Here is a 24524-nt window from a genome sequence, read left to right as displayed (position 1 = left end):
GGCTAATTTGCCCATTGTCAAATGTCAAAGATTCTCACTTAATTTATGTGAAATCCACTTGTCCAACATTTTGGTGACATTCATGACATGAAGCTTCTTTCTAATGGTTGATTTTTCGAGATATTACTTAATTTCTTCGTTGTTACAGGTTTATAAACGAATTTTTTAACATCTTCAATGTCTTAATTGTCATTTTTAAACCAACGAAATCAGAATCATGACTTCACCAGTTAAAGCATCTTCCACAAACAAAATCAATACTTATATTTTTTATAAGCTTTCTATAAAATTATATATTTCCAAGAAGTGCGAAGAAAATTATTTATTTTACCAGTCAAAATGTTTTTAAATTATTCTTAAAACAAAATGTCTACACTCATTTTTTTGTGAGTTTGTTTAAAATAATTGAATTAATTTAAATAGACCTCCTAATATTTTAACACGTGCACAGTCCATCATCATATTTGATGAAAGGTTCATTTCGTATTTTAGCTTAAAAGCATAATAATTAATTTGAGTACGTGTAAAAAGTTTCAATTTTATTACCTTTTACACACCCTGAACATTCACATGAACATGACGCATTTTACCAACTGCACCTGTTATGTAAAAATCACAAACAACATGACATTTATTTTGCTTATCTAACCATTTACTACATAACGTCTTCCGGTGATGACAATCCCCACAGTTGCAGCATTAATAAAAACTCCACCCTGTCACTTGTGTGACATTTATCCGAACGGTTCTACGATGGCTGTCGTTGTCGCCTCCACGTTAAATTAAGCGTGAAACGGGCCGATCGTCTCCCCAATACGTTCCACCACCTACCCAGTTTATTATTATGACGAAGAAGCTAATCGTCGGGCTGTGCAACAATTTCATACCTTAGCTGTTGCTTTATTTGTACCTAAAACACCCGATGAAAGGATCAAACCTCGATTACCAAAACTCAAAAAGAATTTACAAGTTAGTTCTCCCATTTCTGCAGCTGACAAAAGTTAAACACACTAATGAACTTTAACCCTCCATCAAATATTTATGCAACAGCTAAATGAGTAGTGAATTCAAATTATTATTATTCGACATCCATCCAATTTACGGCACGGCGAATTACCGCATTGAACGAAATTAGAATTTTATATGCTCCTGCAAAGAGATTACCCCATTACGGATGCATTAGAAGGCTAAAATCCGGGTGGATGGCATGGAACGGTCGAATTGCCTTCTTGTAATTCAACGGGACGTTTTCAAATTTGTAAATAATTAAATAACTGCCGTTCACATAAATTTCGGGCCGTTTTAAATTTTGTGCAGTTTGCCTATATATGGATAAATTTTGTGTTATACGAAATATGTGCAGAGAATTAATGCAATATTAACATGAGAATAATTTTGTTAGTTAATTTTATTAAAGTGGCAAAATATGAATTCGATTTCAGCTTTTTAAACCTGATATAGAAAATATTTACATTTTAAATATTAATTTCATTGTTAATAAAAAATATTATTTTTTTTTTATTTTTTTCTTAATTTAAGATTAATTTTTAAGTATCCTTTAAAACATTCTTATTATTTTAATATATCCAGAGAGAAAAATTTCAATAAATAAACATTTTTATATTAATTAATATAGTTCAACTTTATTAATATATTTTTGTTATTATTGTGTTGAATTTTTTATTAATTTATTAAGTCATTTATGAATGCATAACTAAAGTATACTTTTAAATATTTTTATTTTTTGTGTTTATTCAAACTATTGTAAATATATTGAACAATACAAAAAACTTCTTCATATTACTTATTATTTACTATTTACAATGAAAAATTTTGAAGAAAATAAGATATTTCAATTTGTTTTTTTTCAAAGAATTTTAAATATGTTATTAATATTACAAAAAATATATTTTTATATATAACTTTTATTATTTTTTTTAATAATAAATATGTCATCATTTTTATGTTAAATACGTTTCACAATGTTTTATTACTTATATATTTCTTTTTGTTAAACAATACATGAAAATTTTTAAATTAAATACAATATTTCAATTTTTATTCAAAGGATTGTTTCTTAATTTACGGATAATTTTTAAAAGTGTACCTTAACTACCATTGAAAAAGTTTTACAAATTTATTACTTACATTTTTTTGTTAAACAATTCATGAACATTTTTAAATTAAATAAAATATTTCAATTAAAAATATATTAAAAATTACAAAAAATATGTTTCACATCTTTTTATTTATAACCTATATATATATATCAATTATTATTCAAAGAAACGATAATATATTAAAATAATACAAAAAATATGTTTTACATATTTTCAATAAAATAAATAATCAAATAAAAAAATAAATTTATTTTAATATTTAATAATTAATATTTTTATGCAAAAGCATATTGTTTATTTTTAGGGAAGCTTTAGTTTAATCAGGTAACTTAAAACCTGACAGTCATAATAAAAGTAAAATCATACAAATTAAAAACAACATTTCCACATATTGCAAATTTATTTAATCGAAATATTTTCATATAATTTGATTATTTAAATTCAAATAAAATTGTATATTTTAAATTTGTTTCTATGGTTTCAAAAATATCTCTCTGTTTCATAATTGATGTACGTAATTTTCAAGTTTATTTATTATCTATTTAATTTAAATAACTTACAAATTATGTTTTACTTAATTTTAATCTCTTTTGATAATATCTAAATGGGCTTCTTATCCTCTTATAATTTTATGGGACGTTAACATATGTGTGAATAATTAAGTACCCACTTACTAAATAAAGTTAGGGGTTGTTTTCTAGTTAATGGAGATGTAGTTTTCTAGTTTGTGCGATGAATTTACTCCGTACATCATTGCTTATAACTTTTCAAATATGTTTTAAAATTGGAAAAGTTTTATTTAACATTTAATGGATACATATTAAGTAATATTTTATCTAATATTAAGTAATATTTATAGGTGAAAAATTAAATTAGTTTATCCTTTTACTATTAATGTAAATTATTATTTACTATAAAATTATATATATGTTTGTAGTACCTGTAATAAAACGTAGGACGAAATAGTTACTGTCAAGATGAATGTTAGTTGAAGTAGAAACTGCAGTAAAACATTATTTATAGATGAAATAAAATGTTCGAATATATAAAACAATAAAAAAATCCATTCCATTCTTCGTTAATTCAATTTTCATTTGGTCCCGGAAATTATATATAAAATTTTTTATGAAAATATTGAATATTAAATTAATTTCAAATAGACAAAACAATAAAAAAATATATCAAAAACCCCCACGCGAAAGAGAAATATTCCTCCCATGAACGAACCGCAAACATTTATGAAATTCGATACGCAAATAATGTGAGATAATGTGAGGGCAGAGGACGTTATTACCCGAACCGTAATCCTGAAAATCCAATGAATCTGCCCGGATAGTCAGATTAAAAGAAATCCAGATGTAGGAGTTAAAATAACCGTGAAATCGCCGTTTATAAACTCGGAACATCTTTCGGAACACGTCTACCATGAGGTATGCCATAATGGTTGACAAACGAGACGTGAACCAGGAAGTCCTTTAGGATTTTGCGTACGTATTTGATTTATTTCTGCCCTTCGAATTTTTACCACAGCCGACGTAAAATATGAATTATAAATCAGTCAGGATTTTATTAATGGGGCTTAATCGGGAGTTATTATAATTGGTAGGTCGGGTTACGATGAATAACTGCTTTTACTTTAGCAACAACAACAACAATAAATAAATGAATACGATCAACGTTTCCGATAAATAAATGTAAACGATCATTTTGAGGGAAGCTTTCTCATTCGGTGGCTTCAATTGTGGTGCATTCAAATGCACTCGGACTCGACAAAGGGCGGACCAGAAACGGTGTCGTCTGTATTACACGAGGGAAGTGGATGGGACGCTCTCAGGAGGGGGTCCTTCACATCTCCCGTGAAACTGCGTACGCAGTGAACGAGTGGCAATGTGGAAATGCTGATGCAGGCTAATCTGCTAACGAGTCTCAATGTCGTGGGGCAGGGATGGATTAACGTGTCTTCTTTTTTTTTATTTCGGGGTTACAACAGAATTGGGGGAACAGCAATTACCTAGAGAGATATTTGACAATTACGAATGTAACTTAATGTGATGAGTGCCCACGTCAAAATAAAGGGTACTAAAAATGTGTGCAAGAAGTTGCAGTTTAAGCATTAAATATGGTTCCATTATTTTTGAAATGCACCATTTAGCCGTGCACGATATTATGGAGATATGGAAATTTGAAACTGCAGATATATGGAGTTTTATAATGTAGCAATTTTGTGCATTTAAATTACATACTTTCCTTCCAACATTCCCAAACAGTGCAATATTTTAAAAGCATTTTTCTTTATGACAATTTATATGCGTATTGTTTTATTTAAATGTATTATAACGACTTTAATCCGTGATTTTTTTATTGTGAATAAAAGCATTTTAATAAATATATAATATGAATAAAACCAAATTTAATGAAATAGAATTTAATATATCAGAAACTTGCATGCACTTAAATTTTTTGAGGCCATTTTAGTTAATTCAATTTTCGGTCAGCCTCTGAAGTGATATATAAATTTTTCAGCCATTTTTTATTGGAAGTTTTCATAATTTTACAATAATTGTATAAAACAATTAAAAATCAATTATAAAAATTAATATTTCCTCTTAATCTAATATTCAAATAAATATTACTAAAACATATTTTGTTATATTCAATTTTCGGTTAGCCTCTGAAGTTATGTATACAATTTTCAACTTCTTTATAATGGGAATATTAAATAAAAAAAAAATAAAAATCAATTATAAGAAATAAAATTTGCACTTAATCAAATATTTAACTGAATTTTTAGGAAATATATTTTGTTATATTCAGTATTCAGTTAATTTCTGAAATTATGTATAAAGTTTTCAACCTCCTTATAATGGAAATATTTAAAATTGTACAATAATTAAATAAAAAATATTTAAAATCAATTATAAGAAAATTTACACTTAATCTAATATTTAACTGAATTTTAATGAAATATATTTTGTTTTATTCAGTTTTCGATGATCTCTGAAAATATGTATAAAATTTTCAGTCCCTTTATAATAGAAATATTTAAAAATGTATAACAATTAAATAAAGAAGATTAAAAATCAACTATAAGAAATAAAATTTGCACTTAATTTAATATTTAACTGAATTTTAAAGAAACATATTTTGTTATATTCAGTTTTCGGTTAGTTTCTGATATTATTTCTGTCTCTGAAATTATGTATAAAATTTTCAGTTTCTTTAAAATGGAAATATTTAAAATTGTACAACAATTAAATAAAGAAAATTATAAAATCAATTATAAGAAGTAAAATTTGCACTTAATCTAATATTTAACTTAATTAATTTTAAGAAAATATATTTTCAGTTTTCGATTAGTTTCTGAAATTATGTGTAAAATTTTCAACCTCGTTATAATGAAAATATTTAAAATTGTATAATATAAAATATTTAAAATCAGTTATAAGACATGAACTAAATTTTAATGAAATATATTTTGTTATATTCAGTTTTCGATTAGTCTCTGAAATTATGTATAAAATTTTCAACCTCTTTATAATGAAAATATTTAAAATTGTACAATAATTAAATAAAAAATATTTAAAATCAATTATGAGACCGGAAATTTACCCTTAATCTAATATTTAACTGAATTTTAATGAAATATATTTTGTTATATTCAGTTTTCGATTAGTCTCTGAAATTATGTATTAAATTTTCAGCCCCTTTATAATGGAAATATTTAAAATTGTACAACAATTAAATAAAGAAAATTAAAAATCAATTATATGAAATGAAATTTGTATTTCATCTAATATTAAAGAAAATTAAAAGGAAATATATTTTATTACATTTAGTTTTCGGTTAGTCTCTGAAATTATGTATAAAATTTTCAGCCCTTTTATGGTGGAAATATTTAAAATTGTACAACAATTAAATAAAGAAGATTAAAAATCAACTATAAGAAATAAAATTTGCAATAAATTTAATATTTAACTGAATTTTAAAGAAATATATTTTGTTATATTCAGTTTTCGGTTAGTTTCTGAAATTATGTATAAAATTTTCAACAACCCTTCAAAATGGAAATATTTAAAATTGTATAACAATTATATAAAAAAATTAAAAATCAATTATAAGAAATGAATTTTGCACTTAATCTAATATTTAACTGAACTTTAATGAGATTTTGTTATATTCAGTTTTCGATTAGTCTCTGAAATTATGTAAAAAATTTTCAGCCTCATTAAAATGGAAATATTTAAAATTGTACAGCAGTTAAATCAAAAAAATTAAAAATCAATAATAAGGAATAAAATTTACACTTAATCTAATATTTAACTAAATTTTAATGAAATATATTTTGTTATATTCAGTTTTCGATTAGTCTCTAAAATTATGTATAAAATTTCCAAACTCTTTATAATGGAAATATTTAAAATTGTACAATAAGTAAATAAAAAATTTTAAAAATCAATTATAAGAAATGAAATTTACAGTCTTATATTTACAATCTAATATTTAACTGAATTTTAATGAAATATATTTCGTTATATTCAGTGGTTAATCTCTGAAATTATATATAAAATTTTCAGTCCCTTTATAATGGAAATATTTAAAATTGTACAACAACTAAATAAATAAAAATCAATTATATGAAATGAAATTTGCACAATTAAATAAAAAATGTATATAAAATGAATTATGCTTTTAATTTAATATTTAACTAAATTTTAATTAATTCATTTTGTTATATTCAATTTTCGGTTAGTATCTAAAATTATGTCCTGAATTTTCAGCCTCTTTATACAAGAAATATTTAAAATTGCAAATTGGAATAAAAAAATTAAAAATCAATTTTAAACATGATCTCCTTATATATTTTTATATCATTACTACTGTAGTTTTTCTACAGTAATATGAGATTAATATTTTAAATACATTTCGTGTCTAACGTCGGAACGCGTTTCACATATACAAAGGGTAATTTACTCCATTTCTTATGTTCAACCCCTGGTTTTCCCTTTTCTTACATTAGCCATTAACCAAATACTAGACTTGAAGGCCTCAACAAAAACTCCTGTTATTATTTCGGCTAGTCATCCGAAAAGGGCATCATCCCGTTTTTCTGTTGTTTTCTTTCGCCGAGGAAAAAACCACCCCGTAATCTATGGATTGCGTGTCGGATTCGCACGGTGAAATGCGTGGGACAGTTTAACGGTCGGAATTAGTGGGCGGAGCCGTGATAGGGAATTATTTCACATTAGAAAATGCCCTTTCCGTTCGAACTGTTCGGATGATTTTGCGGATTTCCACCGCACTTTACCTAACCGGAATTAAACGGTCGGTCCACCTAAACGGGAATGTAAATTATCCCGCACACACACACACACACACACATGAGTCGCTGGGGATTAAAAGATTCCGGAATTCCGGACTAATCTAAGACGACCGGATGCTGTAATCCCGTCGCTTTCGGAAGCTCGGTCTGATTTACTGTTTCGTTGTTGCAGGTGTTTGACTGTCGATACGTCACGACGACCAGCGGCATGTTTGAGGCCCTGTGCAACCACATCAAGTACAGCACGAACAAGGGGAATATTCGGTAAGATGTTGAACCAGTTTGATGCCCGTCGATGTCCTTGCAGGTTTCGTGTTTGACACCCTTTTTGAAAACACGATTTCTGTGTTTCGTTCGGTTTATCTAAACCGGCCGAATTGTCGTGTCTAATGAGCATTGGCCCAAACTTAACTCCACCATCGATTTGCTGCAAAGCTAAAAGCACAAATTAGTAACAATTGCATAATGGAACGTTCAAAATTATCTGGTTTCACACGCACGTTTATATTAACACACGAAGCCATTACTTTTTTTCCTGAAACATATATTTTTTTATTATGTTAATTATACGCAATAGTGATCTAACGTAACTTTACATCACAGTACAATTTATTTAATCATTTGTCTATTATTATTATTATTATTAGAGATAATATAAAATTGATAGTAAAATATGAACGTATGGACATGTATTTACCATTTTGATTTAATAAAGCATGTACTTTCAAACGAGTTATGCAACATATAAAATCATAATGTATATAACCTGATTAAATATGTTAACGTCATTAATACTTTGAATTATTGTTGTTTTAGAATATATATAGAAATATATGAATGTGTGCTATTTAATTGCTTTTTAGTTCATATTGATGTTAATTAACGATTTATTTTTCCCTATTAATATAAATTGTATAAAGTTTAATAATATATAAACATGCCAAATCGTATTGTTGAATTTTAATTGTCCTATAACTAAAAGGTCATGATTAAATATCTTAATTTTACTTTAACTTTACATTATATAATTATAATAATAATCTTAATAATAAATAATAATAATAATTAATTTCTTTAAAAAAATTCAGATAATACTGATAATAAATCAATAAATAATAAATAATAAAAAATTATACAATTTGAAATTATTAATTGCCCCAAAAATTAATAATTTTAAAAATATATTATATTTTAATAATTGTACAATATATTTCAATTTAACTAAACTTGTATTGTTCAAAAATCAATAATAATATTGACAATAGTCACAAAAATAAATATATACAACATATAATAATATATAAATATATATAATAAATATAATTATATAATAATAATATTTATTTTTATATTTATTTATATATAATTAATTATATAAAATTAATAATAAATATAATATATAACAAAATAATGATTTATAATAAAAAATGTCACATTCAATATATGAAATAAATTTCTAATATAATATTATTATATTACATATTTCTGACAATAAAAATATTTAATAAGTTTAGTTAAACTTAAATTTCATTATTAATAACATTATGCATTATTTTTATGCAAAATTATTATTTATATTATTATTTTTTATATTAATTTTTCAGATAGTAATAACAATAATAATAATATGATTTACTAAATTGTCACTTACCACACAATTTTATCTATTTAATAATTAATTTATTTATATACTTTAAACCATACAAGTTTATCTATTATTAATTTCAATTAATAAATGATAATAATTGGAATAATTTAACATTAATAATAATAATGTACAATTTAACTAAATTTGCCTTGTACAAAATTAATAATAAAAAATCACAGCAATTAATGAAATAAATTTATTATATCACGATAATATTATTGGTAACAATGACAATAATGGTAATAATTAATTTGTCAATTTAACTAAACTAAAATTTTATTATAAATAATATTATTATGCATATTATAATTTTTATCTGATTATTTATTAATTAATTTATTTATTTATTGAAACTAAAATTTTATTATTAATATTATTATTATAATTTTTAAAAATATTAATCTTTTGGGATAATAATAATAATAATAAAAATATGATTTAATAAATTGTTACTTGACAATTTCGATAAAGAATTTACAATAATATTACTAGTAACAATAATTTTTACCATCTAATTTTAACTAATTATTAATTAATTTATTTATTAATCGAAACTAATATTTTATTATTAATAATATTGTTATTATTATTATAATTTATGAATTATTAAATTTTTGACATAATAATAGCACATTTATGTAATTTTTTATTAATTATTTATTTATCGAAACTACAAATTTATTATTAATAATTTTATTATTACTACTATTATTATTATAATCTTTAAAATTATTAATCTTTTAGGATAATAATAGTAATAATAATATGATTTAATAAATTGTCACTTAACAGTTTCGACAAAGAATTTACAATAATATTACTGATAACAATAAATAATAAGAATTAATTTGACAAATATTTATCACACAATTTTATCTAATTATTTATTAATTAATTTATTTATTAATCGAAACTAAAATTTTATTATTAATAATTATATTATTATTATTATTATTATTATTATTATTATATTTAAAATGATTAATCTTTTAGTATATTATGATTTAATAAATTGTGACTTGACAATTTCGATAAAGAATTTAAAATAATATTTCTGGTAACAATAAAAACAATAATAATTAATTTAACAAATTTTTAACACATAATTTATCTAATTAATTATTAATTAATTTATTTATTTATCAAAACGACAAAGAATTTACAATAATATTACTGGTAACAATAAAATAATAATAATCAATTTAACAAATATTTATCACACAATTTTTCTATTTTTTAATTAATTCATTTATCTAAACCAAAAATTATTGTTAATACGATTATTATTATTATAATAAATTTTAAAATTATTAATCTTTTGGGATAATAATAGTAATAATATGATTCAATAATTTTTTTTCTTTTATTTAAACCAATCATTAAGCAAAATTTGGTGAACGTGGTATATTAATTCATGACAAAAATAATGGTTTAAATAGAATTTTGTAAAATCGAAGCTGTAATATTTAATTTGACCATATTTCCTTTTTATCACTAAAATAACGAAAATTAGTTATTTAATTCAGTATATTAATGCCAATAATACTGAAATAGGAATATATGAAAGGTGTATTAATAGATCTGTGCCCATATGATTTTTTTATAGCTATTAATTGCTCTGTCAGTTAAAAAATATAAAATAATTGAAATAAAAAATATTCCTATGTATTAAAATTAGTTTGCAAGTCACAACTTTTAATGTTACTTTACATTTTAAATTAAACTGTATCTTACAGAATGTAATTTTAACAATTTATGTAACTAAAATTATAAAAATGTCCAACAATTTTTCTCGATTACATTAAATGACAGTCGAGCAAACGCAGACAAGAACTTAACAAACCATTAAACGAGCCTAATTATAACTTTGTGCTGGAATTAAGGCAACAGAAGAATGTCCAATTCGCAAGAAAAATGATTTCATTCAAAAGTTTCGTCTTGGCATATTTCGCGATCCGGTCCAAAGTATTTTATTTGCGTCGCCCAACGAATTACAATACTTAATACAGTTCTAAACAAATTTACCGGTTTAGATGTATTATATCCATTATTTGTGGATGTGCGATTAAAAAGATTGACGACCTGAAGGAATGCGCAGCGTTTTGTAAAACACTTATAGAGAACATTGTAATTTAATGGATTCAAATTACTTTTCGTTGAGTCGCCCATTTTTTTACTTTATTGTCGCATATTAAAAATTGACGTCCCTCCGTGGTGCGCATTCAACGTTCAGGATGCATAAAACTGAGGATTTTTAATAATACGACATCGAGATGAATTTTTGTGGCGCCGTTTCATTATCGGGCCACCTTTGCACATTATTCAGGTGACACGGAAGCTTGTAAGCTTTATTAGAAGCGTTTTGTGATAAAAATATCTCGGTGTTTCGTTCGAATTATCGATTACGACAACGAGAAGGTACGGGAAATACATTTTCGCATTAATTAAATGCGAATTTTCCGGACGTGATTTATTTTGAACCGACGTGTAACTTTGACGGCGAGACAGATGTCTAAAAGCCTCGTAAAATCTAAAATAATTTATTTACAGGAACCAATTAATCTTGAATTAGGAGCGATAAAGTTAAAAGGTGGAAATAGGCTAAGCGAAACTGGAAATTCAATTTTCTTTCAGTCAATAAGTCCGCTAGCTGCGACGTGAAAAATTATGCATTTTAATAGATACTTCGACTTGTCACAAAGTACGGTTGTAATTGTACAGAAAATTGCGTTACTAGCTGTAGTTTTAATAAATTATTGTTAGATTTATGGTTATCTGAATATTAGCCGGACATTTCGTGTGTCTATTTTAAAATTTACTGCATATTGGCTTTGCCAGAGAAATGCAGTGGACTCAGTTTATCGTTTATTCCTGGTTTTGGTGAAAAAATCATATTATCTGCATCCGGCTACATTTTATTCCCATTTTATACACCCTAGAAGACATTTTTCTTGTATTTTTAGGACATTTATAACTAAAAATATGTATTATTATGTAATAATTTCAAATATATTATTGATGATAATAATAATTATCATAAACATTTTATACCAACAGTTAATAATAAAAGATTTTTATTAATAAATAATAATAATAATTAATTTGATAATTTTTCGACTACACAATTTTATATTTAAAATTATTAATCACTGCAAAGAATTAATAGTTTTATAGATAATATTAATAAAAATTTAATTAAGTAATTTTAACTTCTTCAAAAGTATTCAAAATTAATGAAAATTATAATAAAAAATATGATTAATAAATAAAAATAATAATTAATTTAACAATTTTTGACCATAAAATTTTATATTTTAAATTATTAATTAGCCAAAAAAATTTATTATTATTAATAAATATATAATAATATTATAATAATAATAAGTATATAATTATAATTATTATATTTTAATAAAAAAATTCAGTTTTGATAAATAAATAATAATAATATAAATCATCTAACAATTCTTCTACCACAGAATTTTATTTTTAAATTTATTAATTACCCCAAAAAATTAATAATTTCAAAGATTTTATTATTAAAAATTATAATAGTTTAATAATAAGCTTGAAAATTTAAATGACAAATTACATTGTTGAAAAGCTAATAATAATAACAATTCATATAATTATACGTTTAATTTTTTGTTATATATATTAATTATATCAATTTGGTTATAAATAATAGTAATAATAATTTTGACATTTTTTGACGACACAGTTTTGTCTTTCAAATTTTTAATTACACCAAAAAAAATAATATATTTATTAATAATAATTTTAATAATATCATAATGTGACAAATTTCGTCTTGTTCAAAAATTAATAATAAATAATTAATATAATAAAAAATTTCAGTTTCGAAAAATAAATGATAATGATAATAATATAATTAATTTGACAATTCTTCTACCATAGAATCTTATCTTTAAATTAAATTTATTAAATACCACAAAAAATTAATAATTCCAAAGATATTATCATTAATAATTATAATAATTTAATAATAATCATAAAAATTTAAATCAAAAATTTACATTGCTGAAAAATTAATTATTATGCACATATATACATTAATTATATCAGTTTTGATTATAAATAATAGTAATAATAATTTTGACATTTTTTGACCATATAGTTTTGTCTTTCAAATTTTTAATTACACCAAAAAATTAATATATTTATTAATAATTGTGACAATAACATAATAATGTGACTATATTGTCTTGTTCAAAAATAATATAATAAAAAATTTCAGTTTCTATAAATAAATATTAATATAATTAATTTGACAATTCTTCTACCATAGACTTTTATCTTTAAATTTATTAATTATCCCAAAAAATAAATAATTCCAAAGATAATATTATTAATAATTATAATAATTGTATAATAATCATGAAAATTTAAATGAAAAATTTACATTGCTGAAAAGTTAATTAATATAATTATCTTTAATTTTTTTAATCTTATTGTATTTTACATTAATTATATCAGTTTTGATTATAAATAATAGTAATAATAATTCTGACATCTTTTGACCATACAGTTTTGTCTTTCAAATTTATAATTACACAAAAAAAATTAATATATTTATTAATAATTGTGACAATAATATAATAATGTGACTATATTGTCTTGTTCAAAAATTAATATAATAAAAAATTTTGGTTTCTTTAAATAAATAATATTATAATTAATTTGACAATTCTTCTACCATAGACTTTTATCTTTAAATTTATTAATTATCCCAAAAAATTAATAATTCCGAAGATAATATTATTAATAATTATAATAATTTAATAATAATCATGAAAAATTAAATGACAAATTTACATTATTGAAAAGATAATAATAATAATTAATATAATCGTATGTTTAATTTTTTATTATCATATTATATATTAATTATATCAGTTTTGATTATAAATAATAATAAATTATAATTTATTGACTATACAATTTCAATGAAATTATTAATTACATAAAAATTTAAAAATTAAATAAAGAGAATAATAATAACAATTATTATAATAATTTAATAAAAATCGTTAAAATACATTGTTTAAATATATTGTAATTTAACTAAATTTGCCTTGTTCAAAATTTAAAAATAAAAATTGAATACCATTGTATATAAAAAAATATAATTCATTTGTCGATTTTTGTACCATATAATTTATTTTTCGAAATTATTAATTATTTGAAAAGAATTAATAATTTCAAAAATAATATTAATAATAAAAATAATTGTCATAAAAAATAGGGCAAATTTACTGTTAGTTAAATAAACTTACATTGTTTAAATGTTAATAATAATAATTAATTACCTAAAAAATAATAATTTTCAAAGATAATATTAATATTTATCATAAAGACTCGTACCAAAAACTGAAATAATTTAAATAAAGGTATTATAATTATATATAATAAAATAACAAAAGTTTCCATAAATAAATAATAATAATTAATTTGAGAGTTTTTGGACCACACAATTTTATTTTTTATTTGTAGTGTCGAAAAAAAGTCATATTATCTACATCCGGTTACTTTTTATTCTCAATTTATACACTTTAGAAGACAAAAGAACACATCTTATCTCTCCGGGGTAAAAATTTGGCTTATTTTTTCAATTTATATCAATACGTTGGATCCTTTCTAAACAAAGTTACTTCCTCAGATAAGTCGAAAGAAAAATATCGTGTGACGACAAAGAAATTCAATAATACACACTGTCAACAAAACTATGAACGTGTGAGAAATTGTACCCACTTTAATTCAATAGTCGATTCACTCCAAACATTCTTTTCTTTACAACCTGAGATCCAAACGAGATAAATCACTTTTAATCTGTTCTTCGTACGAAAAAAAAAAATGGTTGAACTTAATAATGTACGGGGATAATTAAAATTCTAAGATAAATTACCGTAAAAAGTAGACATACATATTAATATTGCAGACGGATTTTCTTGTTAAATAGGGAAGAACGCAGCTGTGTGTACTCAGCGAAAGGATTGCTGTTCCTGTAATAAATTATGAGAAATGAGCGTTCAAGGAATACGTTTACTTTAATTATTTTGTTAATAAGTAGTTACGACGTGCACACGACCATCCCAACGAAAATGTAACGTTGACAATTACCGTTTCTTTTTGTTCGCAACTTGCCAAGCTCGAACACTAAAAGTTTTAATTTGTTTCGAAGGAAAGAAGTTTAATTTTTCAAGGAGGCGCCAATTTTTGATAAGAATGCAAATTTAATAGAACTGTCCGGAAGTTTTGCTTGGCGTTGCTAGTTTTTTGTCACCGTGTGCTTTTTCGCAGCTCCGCCATAACAATATTCCCTCAACGCACCGACGGAAAGCACGACTTCAGAGTGTGGAACCAGCAACTTCTGGGCTACGCCGGCTATCGTCAGCCCGACGGTTCCGTCGTTGGTGACCCCCTGAACGTCGAGTTCACCGAAATGTGCCAGAAACTGGGATGGAAAAGCGCCGGCACCAGATGGGACCTGCTGCCCTTGGTGCTGTCGGCCAACGGACACGACCCCGACTACTTCGACATTCCTTCGGAATACGTTTTGGAAGTACCTCTGAGCCACCCCACGTACGTAACCGAAGGAATCCATCAACACCTTGTGACCGTTCACTTCTTCTTTCAGTTTGGACTGGTTCGAAGAGCTGGGACTCAAGTGGTACGCACTGCCGGCTGTTTCCAGCATGATGTTCGACTGTGGCGGCATCCAGTTCACGGCTGCTCCCTTCAATGGCTGGTACATGAGCACGGAGATCGGTTGTCGCAATCTGTGCGACACGCACAGATTAAACATGCTGGAGGTACGATTTTTTTAAATTAATACCATCAATTGCCAGGGCTAAAATAAATGTTCTATCCCGGCATATCTGAGTGGGGGATGTCAAGGCGGTCTAAAGAATTTCCCTATGATTGTCCCATTTAGGTGGTTATCTAAGTGGATCGAAACGTTCGACACATAAAAGTGTCTCATGTATTTTCCACCGGATTTATCGTTAGCCTTCTTGCACGGAACGGAGCCAGATAAGGCAGCGTGCATTTATATTAGGGATAGTAACACATTGTGGAACGTCAAATGCATTTATTACGCGTTAGTAGAAACTGGTAAGTCAAAAGACGGTAACGATTTCCACCCTCTGTGTTGCAGACAGTGGCTTTGAAGATGGGCTTGGACACCCGCACGCCGGTGACTTTGTGGAAGGACAAAGCTTTAGTGGAATGCAACGTAGCGGTTCTCCACAGTTTCCAGCAAAAAGGCGTCACAATAGTTGACCACCACACAGCTTCGGAGTCGTTCATGAAACATCTGGAGAACGAGGTCAGACTCAGACACGGCTGTCCGGCCGATTGGGTTTGGATTGTTCCACCCCTTTCCGGGTCCGCCACTCCGGTGTTCCATCAGGAGATGGCCCTGTATTATTTGAAGCCTTCTTATGAATATCAGGTAAGTGTACAATGAAAATGGCTCATGTGGTAAAATGGCTGGTTATCAATTATCCATTTACTGCATAAACTGATTTAATTTATTACTGACACCCGCTTTTAATGAAGTAAATTGATGCCAGCTCAAAATTTAAACATTTTATATTTTTGAGGCTTTCAGTTTTAATGAAAACTAATTGGTACTGTTAACCGTAATATGCGTTAATAATTTCCAATTTTATTTAATACACTTTTTGACAGATTACAAATACAAATATTTATCAATAAAATGGGTGAGTGTGTTTGAAGTCAACAAATTACTCTTTATATTTTAAAATAATTCACATAATATATTGTAAATTTAAATAATCATAAATAAATATTTTATTTTAGTTCTATTACAAATCCTTGGGAGGAAACAATTTATTTAAAAATTTCAGTTTTGTCAACACAATATCTCAAAAACTATGGAAAACAGGAAAACGATTTAAATGTAATAGCTTCAGAATTTTATGAAGAATTCAAAATTCAACAATATTTATACAGTTCCGTTTGAAAATGTAAAATTTTATGGTTCCTCCTGTTAAAATATAAAAGTTATTGACATTAAAAATAGGAAAGAAGTTAATGCAAATGCCAAACCAACTATGTAATATTTTGGAATATTATTAATGATGTTTGATAGAATACTTCTTTGGAAATGATTCTACCAAAAATGAACTTCTTAACTTTAAAATTGTTGCTGAAAAAAACATTTTAATTTCCACATGTAAAAATTATTCAATAAATTTAAATATCTCAAGAACTATGGAAGACAGGAAAACGATTTAAATTGTAATAGCTTCAGAATTTTATAAAAAATTCAAAAAAACAACAATATTTATACAATTCCATTCGAAAATGTAAAATTTTATGATTCCCCCTGTTAAAATATAAAAGTTATTGGCATTAAAAATAGGAAAGAAGTTAATGCAAATACCAAACAAACTATGTAATATTTTGGAATATTATTAATGATATTTGATAGAATACTTCTTTGGAAATGACTCTACCAAAAATGAACTTCTCAACTTTAAAATTGTTGGTAAAACAAACATTTTTATTTCCACATGTAAAAATTATTCAATAAAATTAAATATCTCAAGAACTATGGAAGACAAGAAAACGATTTAAATTGTAATAGCTTCAGAATTTTATGAAGAATTCAAAAAAAAACAACAATATTTATACAGTTCCATCCGAAAATGTAAAATTTTATGGTTCCCCCTGTTAAAATATAAAAGTTATTGGCATTAAAAATAGGAAAGAAGTTAATACAAATTCCAAACAAACTATTTAATATTTTGGAATACTATTAATGGAATTTGATAGAATACTTCTTTGGAAATGACTCTACCAAAAATGAACTTCTCAACTATAAAATTGTTGGTAAAACAAACATTTTAATTTCCACATGTAAAAATTATTCATTAAAATTAAATATCTCAAGAACTATGGAAGTCAGGAAAACGATTTAAAATGAAGTAGCTTCAGAATTTTATGAAGAATTAAAAGAAAACAACAATATTTATACAGTTCCATTCGAAAATGTAAAATTTTATGGTTCCCCCTGTTAAAATATAAAAGTTATTGTCATTAAAAATAGGAAAGAAGTTAATACAAATTCCAAACAAACTATTTAATATTTTGGAATACTATTAATGGAATTTGATAGAATACTTCTTTGGAAATGACTCTACCAAAAATGAACTTCTCAACTATAAAATTGTTGGTAAAACAAACATTTTAATTTCCACATGTAAAAATTATTCAATAAAATTAAATATTTCAAGAACTATGGAAGACAGGAAAACGATTTAAATTGTAATAGCTTCAGAATTTTATGAAGAATTAAAAAAAAAACAACAATATTTATACAGTTCCATTCGAAAATGTAAAATTTTATGGTTCCCCCAGTTAAAATATAAAAGTTATTGTTATTAAAAATAGGAAAGAAGTTAATACAAATGCCAAACAAACTATTTAATATTTTGGAATATTATTAATGGTATTTGGTAGAATACTTCTTTGGAAACGTCTCTACCAAAAATGGACTTCTCAACTTTAAAATTGTTGGTAAAACAAACATTTTAATTTCCACATGTGAAAATTATTCATTAAAATTAAATATCTCAAGAACTATGGAAGATAGAAAAACGATTTAAAATTTAGTAGATTCAGAATTTTATGAAGAATTCAATAATCAATAATATTTATACAGTCTCATTTGAAAATAAAAAATTGTATGGTTCCCCCTGTTAATGTAAAAATTTGTTGGTAATATTTGGTGGTAATTATCTTAGGAACGATTGGAGGCAGAAAAACGGTTGAAAATTCAATTATTAGAGAAATTTATGTGGAAACAAAAATTCAACAATATTTATTGAATTCCATTTGAAAATATATAATTTTATAGTTTATGAGAATTATAAATATGGACGAAATTTTCGTAGGCAATAAATCCGCACAACAATTTTAATGTTGCTCGAGTTTTTCCGTCGATGTGGAAAGCACACAAATAATTCTATGAATATTTGACTTCGCCATTTCGCTGTGCGAACCCCGCGTTGTTTTTAGCGTTCCAAATCCGTACATATTGCACATTCATCCGAAACGAATTGAACACGCGACATAATTCTAACTGATTACATTCGCACGCCCTAATTTGTCTCACATACGAGACACATCCTTTTGGCAAACAAACGCCGCGTGTGTAAAAGACGCGACCCATCAACCGTTGGCACGTAATAGTTTTACAGGATCCGGCCGATATCAACGGTATCCGACATCAATACTCCGGTAATCCGTCGGCCGAAATCCTCGGTCCGTCGTGCGGGAAACCGCTTTGCAATAACTGTCAGAGAAGCGACTGAATTACAACACAAAACATGCGAAACACACACACAAACCGGATCCCGATACACAACGGATTCCCGACCTCCTTATTGCAATAACGCACTTGTCTGTGGCCGGTTTTGTCTCCTCTCCGAGGATTATCCGCTCTTTGCTCCGCGATTTTGCCCTTGGTTTATGTACTCGGCTTTCTTTTGCGGGCTTCGACAAATATATTTCATGTTTTTATACTTCGGTGTAGATTTATTCAAATTCTTTGTTCTATATTTTTATGACATTATTACATATAAGATTTTAATAAACAACTACTTTCATATATATTTATTATTTTATTCCTACTTTTAATGCCAACTTTCTTATTATTATACTGGGGGGAACCATAAAATTTTACATTATCAAATGGAACTGTATAAATATTGTTGATTTAAGAATTCCTCATAACATTCTGAAGCTACTACATTTTAAATCGTTTTCCTGTCTTCCATAGTTTTTTAGATATTTAATTTTACTGAATAATTTTCACATGTGGAAATTAAAATGTTTGTTTTACCAACAATTTTAAAGTTGAGAAGTCCATTTTTGGTAGAGACGTTTCCAAAGAAGTATTCTATCAAATGCCATTAATAATATTCCAAAATATTAAATAGTTTATTTGGCATTTGTATTAACTTCTTTCCTATTTTTAATGACAATAACTTTTATATTTTAACAGGAGGAACAATAAAGTTTTACATTTTCGAATGGAACTGTAAAAATATTGTTTGTTTTTTGAATTCTTCATAAAATTCTGAAGCTACTACATTTTAAATCGTTTTTCTGTCTCCTATAGTTCTTGAGATATTTAATTTTATTGAATAATTTTTACATGTGGAAATTAAAATGTTTGTTTTACCAACAATTTTATAGTTGAGAAGTTCATTTTTGGTAGAGTCATTTCCAAAGAAGTATTCTATCAAATACCATTAATAATATTCCAAAATATTACATAGTTTGTTTGGCATTTGCATTAACTTCTTTCCTATTTTTAATGGCAATAACTTTTTTGTTTTAACAGGGGGAACCATAAAATTTTACATTTTCAAATGGAACTGTATAAATATTATTAATTTTTGATTTCTTCATAAAATTCTGAAGCTACTACATTTTAAATCGTTTTCCTGACTTCCATAGTTCTTGAGATATTTTATTTTATTGAATAATTTTTACATGTGGAAATTAAAATGTTTGTTTTACCAACAATTTTAAAGTTGAGAAGTCCATTTTTCGTAGAGACGTTTCCAAAGAAGTATTCTATCAAATACCATTAATAATATTCCAAAATATTACATAGTTTGTTTGGCATTTGCATTAACTTCTTTCCTATTTTTAATGGCAATAACTTTTATATTTTAACAGAGGGAACCATAAAATTTTACATTTTCAAATGGAACTGTATAAATATTGTTAATTTTTGAATTCTTCATAAAATTCTGAAGCTACTACATTTTAAATCGTTTTCCTGACTTCCATAGTTCTTGAGATATTTAATTTTATTGAATAATTTTCACATGTGGAAATTAAAATGTTTGTTTTACCAACAATTTAAAAGTTGAGAAGTTCATTTTTGATAGAGTGATTTCCAAAGAAGTATTCTATCAAATATCATTAATAATATTCCAAAATATTAATTAGTTTGTTTGGCATTTGCATTAACTTCTTTCCTATTTTTAATGCTAATAACTTTTTTATTTTAACAGGGGGAATCATAAAATTTTACATTTTCAAATGTAATTTGAATTGAAATTTGAATTCAAATTTTTGAAATCTTCTTAAAATTCTGAAGCTACTACATTTTAAATCGTTTTCCAGTCTTCCATAGTTCTTGAGATATTTAATTTTATTCAATAATTGTAAGTTGACAAGTTTATTTTTGGTAGAGACATTTCCAAAGAAGTATTCTGTCAAATGCTATTAAATAAGTTGTTTGGCATTTGCATTTTCTTCTTTTCTATTTTTAATGCCTTTTTATTTTAAATGGAACAACCCCAAAATATATTTTCACTTCATTTTTCTAAAATTTTATCGTACATTTACCACAAATTCGGATTAATGTACATTTTAGTTCATTATAGACCTCTGGCCAATCAGCTAGGGCATTGCATTACGAATAACGCAAAATTTTTGATAAAACAACCCAAACAGCTTCACGCAACCAAACAATATATTGGAAAAAAGTGAAAAAAAAAACCGCAAACCAGAAATACCCATTAATTAAGCCTTTCAGTCGAACCAATTCATTATGAAATGACTGAAAAAAACTCGAACTTTCCGCGATTAGATTAATTAAAAATTTCTGTTGTTATTTTCACGGATTAACGGTTCCTTTGTGACTTTTTACCCGTTCATTTTTCCCCGTTGTTTTCAATGCACGCCACCCGAACGAGGGAAACGTTTGATTTGCATCAATTTGAATAAGTTAAAACAAGAAAATGGGCAATATTGAATGATGCCGTGCAAGTCCGCAGCCGGGGAATTGGAACGAAATTTATTTGCAACAGAATGGAATTGTAAAATTGTAATGGTAAAAATAAGTGGATTGCACTGAATGTGGTGGAAACGTCGTCCTATTTGTGTGTGTCAGGTCGAATATATCTCAAGGATTTCATCATATGCTTCTGCATCAAATTTTGGTCATATCTACCCTGAATGGTTTTCATACAAGTGTTGCACTGTTGGGTTCGTGCAAAGTGCAAATAAATAATAAAATGTCGAGTATTTTTAATCTACTTTCCTAACATGTGAAAAATAAAATAGTACTTCAAACATAAAAAAATAATTTAATAAAGTTGATTTAAAGACCAAAACATGTTGGTAAAATAAATTTATGACAATTTCTTGAGTTCATTATATTTTTATAGTATTGGTAGTTGTTGAAGAATTGCCCCTTATTAGAATATTCACAAATTTAATGATTTTCCTCTTTTACACTCAAAAAGGTTTAACAAATAAAAGGCACTTTCATTTAATAAAAATGAGTTAAAAGGGTGGAAGGTGGGTAAACAACTGTTCATTTGATTAATTCGCTGCATTAATTTACATTAAAACCTGGTGGTGCTCTGTTTTTGTTGCGTGTATTGAAAGAAATGATTTAATTTTACATTTTACATAAAATACAGTACTGATATTTTATTCGTAATTTATTTAGTTATGGAAATGAAACTCATAAAATATTTGATTTGAATTGATTACCCACTGAACATCCGTATCTAAAATTTATTACTCCATTTTATATTCATATTTTTACTTATTTATAAGCTTACACATATTTTCATAGAATTTATTTTATCTATCCTATAAACTATCACAAATGAGAACTATGCTAACGAACATCCCTTCTGTATAATGAGACCACTCTTTTACTGTAAATTGAATTGAGTACAAAAAACTAAAGTAGAATCAGTGGAACTATGTCTAGCTTTAGTAGATTTTCATATACATGTAAATTTGATAGTAAAAACTTTAATGCAATTTTCTTCTAACAGTTGTGTGTAATGTTAAAACGTTCAGTTTGAGCACACTCATTCGTTATTCATATAATTGTATAAGTAGCAAAAAACATATCAATCCACTAAAGCCAACATATCCATTTGACTTCAGTAATTGCGGATATTTTCATCCAATTCGCCTTTTTTACCCCCGAATCAGAGAGGGCTGAAAGGCAAAAGAAAGCCATTACCTTATCTAGTATCTCCGGCGAAAATAGAAATTAAATTAATGTTTTTTCCCGGAAAGGGAATTTGAAATTAAGGTCGGAAGTGGAGTCATATAAAGAAACCGATACACCCTCCAGCTAGACAGATTGATCTAATTGCTCTTACATTTCGGAACTTAGGTAACACCAAATGGAAGGTATCAATAAGATTGTTTAAATTTAAATTCGTCGTTTCTGGAGTACAACATCCAATACGGAACTTCGTTATTCCTCTTCCAGAGGTGGCTTGCCACCAGGAAATATCATATAAGTCCATTATCCGAGACCAGCGTGGAGCATCGAATCGTTTTGCTTTGTACGTGTAGCCACAAAGGGTGACAAATGTTTGGGGACGTCAACTAATTTGACTGTCGTAAATCTTAATCAAAGTCGTGGGGTATTATCGAGGAGTTATTACCATAATCAATGGCACTAATCAGTGGCAATAAGAAACAGACGTTTTTTATTATTATCTGTTGTCAAAACTGAAATTTGTTTCAGTTTATTTTACCAACAATTTTAAAGTTGAGATGTTCATTTTTGGTAGAGACGTTTCCAAAGAAGTATTCTTTCAAATACCATTAATAGTATTCCAAAATATTAAATAGTGTGTTTGGCATTTGCATTAACTTCTTTCCTATTTTTAATGACAATATCTTTTTATTTTAACAGGGGGGCCATGAAATTTTACATTTTAAAATGGAACTGGAATATTGTTGATTTTTGAATTCTTCATAAAATTATGAAGCTACTACACTTTAAATCGTTTTCCTGTCTTCCATAGTTCTTGAGATATTTAATTTTATTGAATAATTTTCACATGTGGAAATTAAAATGTTTGTTTTACCAAAAATTTTAAAGTTGATTAGTTCATTTTTGGTAGAGACGTTTCCAAAGAAGTATTTTGTCAAATTCCATTAATAGTATTCCAAAATATTAAATAGTTTGTTTGGCATTTGTATTAACTTCTTTCCTATTTTTAATGCCAATAACTTTTTATTTTAACAGGGGGAACCATAAAATTTTACATTTTAAAATGGAACTGTATAAATATTGTTGATTTTTGAATTCTACATAAAATTCTGAAGCTACTACATTTTAAATCGTTTTCCTGTCTTCCATAGTTTTTTAGATATTTAATTTTATTGAATAATTTTTACATGTGGAAATTAAAATGTTTGTTTTATCAACAATTTTATAGTTGAGAAGTTCATTTTTGGTAGAGTCATTTCCAAAGAAGTATTCTATCAAATACCATTAATAATATTCCGAAATATTACATAGTTTGTTTGGCATTTGCATTAACTTCTTTCCTATTTTTAATGGCAATAACTTTTATATTTTAACATGAGGAACCATAAA

At 25.8% G+C, this 24524-nt stretch overlaps 1 protein-coding gene across 5 annotated transcripts in view; it reads left to right on the top strand.

The window, feature by feature from the left end:
• LOC109603629 (nitric oxide synthase-like protein) overlaps positions 1-24524 on the top strand; it is a 79828-nt gene that overhangs the window by 46145 nt on the left and 9159 nt on the right. For all 5 annotated transcript variants that reach the window (XM_020020120.2, XM_049968137.1, XM_049968135.1 and 2 more), the window contains 4 exons: positions 7613-7704; positions 15410-15691; positions 15747-15921; positions 16266-16562. In XM_020020120.2, coding sequence (XP_019875679.1) covers positions 7613-7704; positions 15410-15691; positions 15747-15921; positions 16266-16562 — 846 coding nt within the window. The remainder of the gene's footprint in view (positions 1-7612; positions 7705-15409; positions 15692-15746; positions 15922-16265; positions 16563-24524) is intronic.

The sequence above is a fragment of the Aethina tumida genome, chromosome 5, assembly GCF_024364675.1.
Source record: "Aethina tumida isolate Nest 87 chromosome 5, icAetTumi1.1, whole genome shotgun sequence".
Taxonomy (NCBI): domain Eukaryota; kingdom Metazoa; phylum Arthropoda; class Insecta; order Coleoptera; family Nitidulidae; genus Aethina; species Aethina tumida.
Note: the sequence above shows the minus strand (reverse complement) of the source record. Positions and strands in the feature narration are given on the sequence as shown.